We start from the raw sequence: 7,809 nt of genomic DNA, 5'->3' as shown, positions 1-7,809 counted from the left end.
ATTGTCAGAATAATAATAATCAGTTGTTGAAGACCTAGAGAAAGCTACAATCAATAACAGGATTAATAGTAAATGAGGATGGAGAACAAACAGCTGCATCTCAAATTGTAAACAGATCAAATCATGATGGAAAAAGCCCCAAAGGAAAGCAGCAGTACTCACTCATCATGGCGAATATCGCTGATCGTTCTGTCCAGTGAGATCATGTCACTGGCCACCATGTTGAATCCAAACTCCTTAATGGACGCCTGGACGGAGTCTTTGTACTCTGGACCCAAGACAAACGGTTTGGCTCCCTCCCCGGGACCATTAGGGACTCCTGGAGGTTCAGGTTCCTTAGGCTCAAAATTTCCCAGAACCCCTTTCTTCAGCTCAGGGCTGTTGTAGGCGTGTGTGTCCGGTTTGAACGTCACATACTGCTGCTGGATGACCTGCTTCTGGTTAGGCTGCTGCCCCGCGTCCTGAGGATTGGCTCCGCCTGGAGGTAGCAGCCAGAAACGAAAGGATTACATACAGAACCAACACCGGAATTTTGTTTTGAAGTTCGTCCAAAGTCCCTTATTTCTTATCAAACCCAAACAACCGTTGTGAACCTTGTTCTTTTTACTGTCACGTTTATGTTTTTAAAGGTGACCGGTTATGCTTCCTTGTTCAGGTTAGGATAGGTCTGTGGTTTACACAAAACATGTCCATAACACTGTTTGCACAGAATTATTCCTAGATAATAAGATTTTAGTCTGTTCTTTTTCAGCTCCTTTTAGAATGAGATGCTTTAGGGCCTCTTGTTGTTTTAAATCTAAATTAGTTGTTTCTGGCCATCCGCCCCCAACTCATCACTTACACTCACGTAAAAATGGCTGAAAACAGATGCATAATTATACAGTCATGCATCTTTGAAAAGCAGAAGTGGAGCCTCCTGCACAACCAACGAGAATGCAGCATGTAGTTTCTGAATGGTAAGTCAACAATAAAACACTTGTCTCTTCCAATAGCCATTGTACAACACATTCAGCTGACCAAACATGCTGGAGCTTCGCTTGGTTTGCTAGGCAACAGGGATGGGTTCGATTGGGGTTGCTAGGTAACGGTGCGGAGGCCACTGAATGTGACTTAACAATCGGGAGGCTTTTAAAACGACTCGTCTTTCATCACATTAACGTCACATTAACTTATTCTCAAAACTCAGATGGATGTTTTTTTTAAGCTCTTAGGTTGTTTTTACAACCTAAATGGAAGTAAAAAGAAAAAAAAAAAAACATGCAAAATATTTATTTTGCATAATAGGTCTCCTTTAACTTACAAACAAGGTCGACTGGAACATCTGAAGTTTCTGTTTTCATACCTGCACTAGGCATCCAGAGTAACTGAATTGCTGCATTAAATGTTGATTTTACGGTAAAATCTTAGTCAACTCACTAATGCTGTAATTACATGTTTATATTTAAAGTCTGGTTCTGGGTGTGTTGATCCTTTAATTTTAGCTGGTCTAGAGTTTCAAAAGGAAACTGTGGCTCCGTCTGTCCTAAACACAGGCAGGATTTAATCCCCAACGATTATTACTCCATCTTAATACAACACAGCTGTCATGGTGGCTGCAAGAAGTCTTCATCTGTTCACCAAGACCAAACCAACCTCAACCAATTCCCCAACCACTCTACGTCCCCGTCTAATGAAATATAAGGACAGATGAGAACTGACATCTATCTGTCTGAAAGAAGTCATAAAGCCATCTAGGACTGAAACGATTAATCAGATTAGTGAAATAATTGACATTTTATTTTGTAGTTGATTAGTTGTTAACTGGAGAATATGGAATAAAAAAGGCCAGTGGCTAAAAGAGCATACTTAAAGCATTAACTAAGCCAAAGCTGTACAGAAAGTACAAACATTTTGCATTTAGGATAAAAAACTTCTCTGTCTAGAAGTATATTCTACCCAGAACTCCACAAGCCTCAGTTTTAGCTTTACCTGGTTCAAATTATGTAAAGAAAATTTTCTTATGAAGCCTTTACTCAATTTTTAATTTGTTAATCCAAATTAATTAACAGATTATTCTTACATTGTACTGAAGAAAGGGCTGAGCTTTTCACAGTAAAAATACTTCAATAAGTTAGAACTATTTTTATTTTAGCTGCAGATGCATCCTTTTATAAAAATTATCAAGCGTTCACTAAAATAATGCTATATTGTTGCATTTTAGGCAATCAAATATTTATTTATGGGTCATTTGCATCTTTTAATGTCTTTCTAATATTGTACAAAAAAGCTTTAAATAAAAAAAAAAAATGTCAAAATGTGCCAAAAAAAAAAAGAAGAATCGATTCGATTACTAAAATAATCATCAGTTGAAGCAGAATATCCTGGCATCCATTCATGACCTTAAGCTTTAAGCTTAACAATGTTTCAGTTACAAAACAGGATAATAAATCCAAACCACACCTTGAAATGGGTTTGGAGGGGCCTAGTTAAACTCTGGAATTAATGCTGATTGAGATTACATAGCTTTAAATAGGAGTTTCAAAGAAAACTCTACAATGTAGCAGAATAAATGCAATTCTGTAAAAAAGAAAAAGAGCGGGTGAAAATTCCTTCACAGTGACGTAAAAGACGTCATAACGTTGCTGGATGGAGGCGACCGTCATCAGGGTGGAAAACCAGTTCCACCAGTCACAAAGACTGGAGTCATCAATTGAAAACGTTTTTTATTTACTCTGGTGTGTCAGCAGCTCACCCTAACAACAAGCGGACATAATTGATAGATGGATGAAGTTTAATTATTTAACCCTTTCATATATGAATTATGATCTTTTGTGTCAGGATTTTTTTCCAATTTTTTTTATTTTCTTAAGGCATAAAAAAAAAGTTAGAAATTTTTTTTTTGTAAAAAACATTTTTTTTTTTTTTTTTTTTTTTATTTTAGGTGATCAACTGTAATTTTCTCCAAAGTTGTTATCTGAAAAATACATCGGCAGTATTGTTCTTTATGGGTTATCTGATGTCGCAGTATTTTTTTTACAGTAGAAGGAGAAACCGGGTCGGTTGGTTGCTTTTTTGTCTGTCGGCCATATTGGATTTAGCAAAAATAATTTCTACCATTTGCAGCTGATGGCCAGTAGTTGATAGTGTGTTTTATGATGCATTAGTGACCACTATGCATAAAAGGGTTAAAAAAATGAAGTAGAAGCAGATGCAGATAAAGGCAAAAAAAAAAAAAAAAACCTTGTAATTGTTCTGCTAAAACTGCAGCTATAATAATGGTAGAACCATACATTTGTGGCTCTAAAGCCAAAGTTGTCAGAGCTGATTTCAACATGTTTTGTGTCTCACCGTGCTTCAGTCTGATGGAGTTCAGGTCGACTTCCACGCCTTCCACACGCGGCCACGGCACCACCGGCTTAAACTGATCGGCCAAGTCACCTTTGGGGAGCAAACTGTCATCCTGTTTGAGAAAAAACACACGGCGAGATTGTAAATAAATACAGATCTGAATGACAAAACATGTAAGCATGTAACCTGAGACAGATTTAACAATGTCAGAACAATTTACAGACTGACGTGAAGAGAGACAAGAGTGAAATACAACCCAAGAACCACAAAAGGTTCTTGGATCATCCAGCCTGTCACAGTAACAAATTTTACTGGATGACAAATTGTCCCAGAAGTTAACGCAATAAATGAGAATATTGTTTTGAGACCATTTTCCAGTAATGTAATGGTAAAATAATACAAGAACACAATCTCAAAGATCAATAAACTTTAAATTCTGATAAACATTTAACACTGGAAGACATTTTAAATCTAATAAAATAAATAAATCCAAAATAAACAAACAAAACAACAAATAAAATGAATTATGACGTCTGTAAGTAAAGTTAATTTACTTTACTTATTGATTTATTGCTTATTGTGAGTGGGCTAGCGACTGGTATAGTTGGTGAAAATTATATTATTTTGGGTTCACACATTTTCTCGCACTTTTCAAGGTAAGTTTTTAAGCTTTCAAAACCATTTTTATTTCAATTCTACAGATCAATAAGTCACTAGAAAAAATACATTCCTGCTCAAATTAATTGCTTACTTTCTGTAAGGAGGCTTTTCTTCTAAAAAAATTAAGTTTTTTAAAAAAGGTGCAGATAAAATATCAAAAACTTTCAAATCCTTTACAGTCACCAAGCATTTTCCAACCTTGAAAACACCTAATTGAAATAAAACCATTTTCAAGGATTTCAAGCATCCTTACAAACGCTGGTAACTAATTAATCATATTTTACTCAATTACTCAACAAAATAAGCAACATTTCCAATTCAAAGTCTATTTTTGCTGCTAAAATATTGAATAAATAGACACATGAGCTCAACAAGAATAAAGATATTTATTGTTTTTGATCTGCTATTTAGATTATTCAATCATCAGATTAACCCAAAGTGCTAAAATACACATTCAGCTTTAAAGTATTTCAGGAACGTTTTTCGAAATATGGACGCTGACGTTGGGGACGTCTCTGCAGCTGCAACATGTTTTGCATATAAACGGTATTATAGGCTGAAATAGCTTTAATGATGGGCTAACTCCTTTTAGCACAACTTGCACACAACAATAGTCTCTTCTGGCTCGTTTTATCTTCAGATCGTTTTATCAAGTAAAAATTAACCCCAGTGGGTCAAGAAGAGCAGCTTAGTCTCCCATTGCTGTTTGCAGATGTCGCTTGTGCGTCAGATTTACAAGCCTACCAGAAACACAACACAAAAGTTCCAGCTTGGGACTTTTGAATGTAAAAAAAAAGATGAATATTTTTTTAAATATATGTAATTCATTAATATAATAAAAATGCACATGTTAAAGTCCCAACAACATGCTTCCTGTTGCGATGGCGGCAGATGAGACATAATGTGGACAGGATGCGGCACTGAACACACCAGTCTAGCGTAGTTGTTTTATTTTTATTTTTTTTCCTCTACACACACCTTTAAAAACAGGTGTTCCCACTGCACTCCTTCACAGACAGGTGTACAGAAAGGTGTGGCCTGAAAACATTCCTTTCAGAAATGGCTAGAGTGACTGATGTTTTAAAAAAATCTTTCTTCACTATTAGAAAAATTTTTTAATAAATACACTGGAGTAGATACGATTAAAACACCCACAGAAAAAATGTCTAGAAAAAAAGCCCTCAGAAAATAAGAAAGTTTGAAGGCCTGTTGACTTGTCTGGTGAGTGGAAGAGACAAAATTAATTTGCAGCCACTATAAGCATTTTAATAATCTCTTCATACTAAGTCCCAATGCAATAAGCAACATTTAATTTCACAGCCATCAGAAATAAAAGTTGAAGAATTTTAATTTTCAATGCTGGCAAAGTTTTGTTCACGGAACCTTGAAAAGTAAAGTACCAACCATTCCTTAAAGGTCCAACCGATAGAAAACTATAATTAAAAGTTGAGCCACAGTCCCACTAAACAAGCCTTACTTGTTCACCTGTTTGGATGAACAATGGCTTCATCCAGGTTTCCTTCATTTTGAGTGATACCTGCATGTAAATATGATTTTGTCTACCTTTGCTAAACTGATCCGCCCACCGGGTGACGTCTGCACATGTGTGGTTAAAGAGGCAGTATTATCTGTTCTCCAGGCACACAGTGCCATTTTAGAGCATAATCAAGTAACTGTTACCTTCAGATGGTATAAAAATGCTATACATGTCAAATATGACTCAAAAGAAATTTTACTTTCTGATTTAATGCCTTGAAATTGGGCCTCTGTCTCTTTAAGAAGCTCCTGCTCTTTCTGAAACTCCGCTGTCAGGAAGTTATCTCAGCATGGCTCCTCTTTTAACTCTTTAACAAAGTTTTTACCAGTGTTTCACTGAGAAGTAGCTCCCATAATGAGCTCAGCAGATGAGCAGTCCAACCAGGTGTTTGCCATTTGCTGCCGGCTAGTCTGAAGGAGCTGAGTGGAGGAGTTACAGGGGAGTGCTGCTCTGTGAGCTTAGAAACTGAGGAGGAGCTGCGCCTTGAAGGCGGTGCTGAATCCACCCAGGCGTTTTGCACAGCTTAATGGTTGTCATGGCAAATAAAGAATAAGAATAACTGTAATACAGACAGAAAATGATTCCTGCAACATTCACAAAATGTGAAAGGTAATAAAAATCGCAATGTCAGCTTTTTTCTGCCACTATTTTGCAGCGGTAAATTCCTGGTTTACTGTGACACTCTGCTCACATTTTACTGAATGTTACTTCCAATCAGCACTTCTCAGTTGGTGTCCTTCTGAACTTTAGAAGAAGATCATCCCAGTGAATCTTGAAATTAAGAAATCTCCCAGCTGTTTGTTTCTGAACCTGATCTCCGTAACAAACTCACTATCACATTTCAAATCTAAATTTACAACTCATCTGTTTACACTAGCTTAACCATCTGATCAAAACTGCACAGTGTTATTCTTATTTTATATATTAATATTGATGACATAAGATGACCTTTAGTAAATATTCACTCTCACCAATTCAACTAAATATTAAGTTTTCATGCTATTAAGTTATGGCTATGAAAGGTAGGTTTTGTTTTTCTTGGTACACCCCTAATTATTTACTTGATTATCTTCTAAACGACTTCAAGCTGCTGTACTCCTACTTGTGTAGAAATATAGTTTGGTAAACTACAACTCAATACATCCGACTGGTCTCCTTTAATTTATTGACTTGTAATAAATTAATCAGTAATATCAATTGATTTTTACTTTACGATTTTATGATAATCTGATTGATCCATTGTGACAATAATTGACATAATTAACTACGATAGTATATTCATCAATAAAAAAAACAATGCTAAATTTTCACTTGGCTACTTCTTATCATGAGCTCGTTAAATGCAGCCAGCTCACTTCCGCCTGTTGAGGATCCGTGACTTTAAACGTGGTGACATGTACGGATGTGGATCCTGGATTGTTAGGAAAGGGTGCACCTGGAAAGCCAAATGCGTTTCATTTCCACCAGCAGTAAGTTGCAAACGCATCCCAGCAAAACTACAAAAGTAATAACTGTCCAGTTCTGGGAACAAGCTAACGAGGACGCATAAATCAACGCCACACCGCGTTAACTCGACATGCACTGGTTGCTCTGTAGCAAGTGTCACCTTTTGGTGCGATTTAGCTACTTACCCTTTTCCCGAACGGGTTGTCGTCGCTTGGCTTTGGAGAAAGAGACGACCAGAGTACCACCAAACCTAAAAACGTCCCAATGACCAGTAAGCTCCGCAGAAGGAATCCCACTTTCAGCCTCATACTGGAAGCCGCTTCCCTCTTTCGCTCCTTCCTTCCAGCAGCTAAGCTAAGCTAAACTGGTCCTCGTCCGCGCAGTTTAACCGGCTACAGCAGACAACCAACAGCTCTCTGTCTGCTGCTGTAAAATAAAATAAATATGAGTTCAATGGGAGCGAGTCTTCCCGCTGTTGCCGCGGTGTGTTCTCGGACAGGTTATTTCCTGTTATCGCCGCTCTGTGCTGGTGCCCGGCCTGACTGTTCCGGTGTAACAACCCTGTCCTCCTCTAAGGTTCCTGTTGCTGGCCGATGAGAGTATCTGAGCCCGAGAAAGGAAGAGGAACCTGGCCAACAATAATAAAATAACTAATTTTACTGACAGTTATACTAGTCATGCTTTTGAGGAATTGGAAACAATTCACAAAACAGGCAATAAATATTTTATTTGTACAGCGCTTTTTTATAACTTTCTCTGGATTAATAAATTACTACCTGTCTAACCTAAATTAAACTTTTAAAAACAGACACTTTACAGGAATCAAGCAAAATTATTTA

General features: G+C 37.0%; 1 protein-coding gene across 3 annotated transcripts in view; it reads right to left on the bottom strand.

Moving 5' to 3' along the window:
* The window catches only part of galnt7 (UDP-N-acetyl-alpha-D-galactosamine: polypeptide N-acetylgalactosaminyltransferase 7), a 24,276-nt gene extending 16,731 nt beyond the window's left edge, over nt 1–7,545 (bottom strand). The window contains exons 1-3 of one of the 3 annotated variants that reach the window (XM_015044024.1): nt 7,156–7,545; nt 3,328–3,439; nt 163–478 (exon numbers count right to left, since the gene is read on the bottom strand). In XM_015044024.1, coding sequence (XP_014899510.1) covers nt 163–478; nt 3,328–3,439; nt 7,156–7,278 — 551 coding nt within the window. In that variant the 5' untranslated portion in view covers nt 7,279–7,545. The remainder of the gene's footprint in view (nt 1–162; nt 479–3,327; nt 3,440–7,155) is intronic. The other 2 variants (XM_015044023.1, XM_015044022.1) reach the window with 2 other exon arrangements.
* Between the last annotated feature and the right edge of the window lie 264 nt (nt 7,546–7,809).

The sequence above is a fragment of the Poecilia latipinna genome, unplaced genomic scaffold (genome assembly GCF_001443285.1).
Source record: "Poecilia latipinna isolate Pla-1442-1.1 unplaced genomic scaffold, P_latipinna-1.0 Scaffold660, whole genome shotgun sequence".
In the NCBI taxonomy this organism is placed as follows: Eukaryota; Metazoa; Chordata; class Actinopteri; order Cyprinodontiformes; family Poeciliidae; genus Poecilia; species Poecilia latipinna.
Note: the sequence above shows the minus strand (reverse complement) of the source record. Positions and strands in the feature narration are given on the sequence as shown.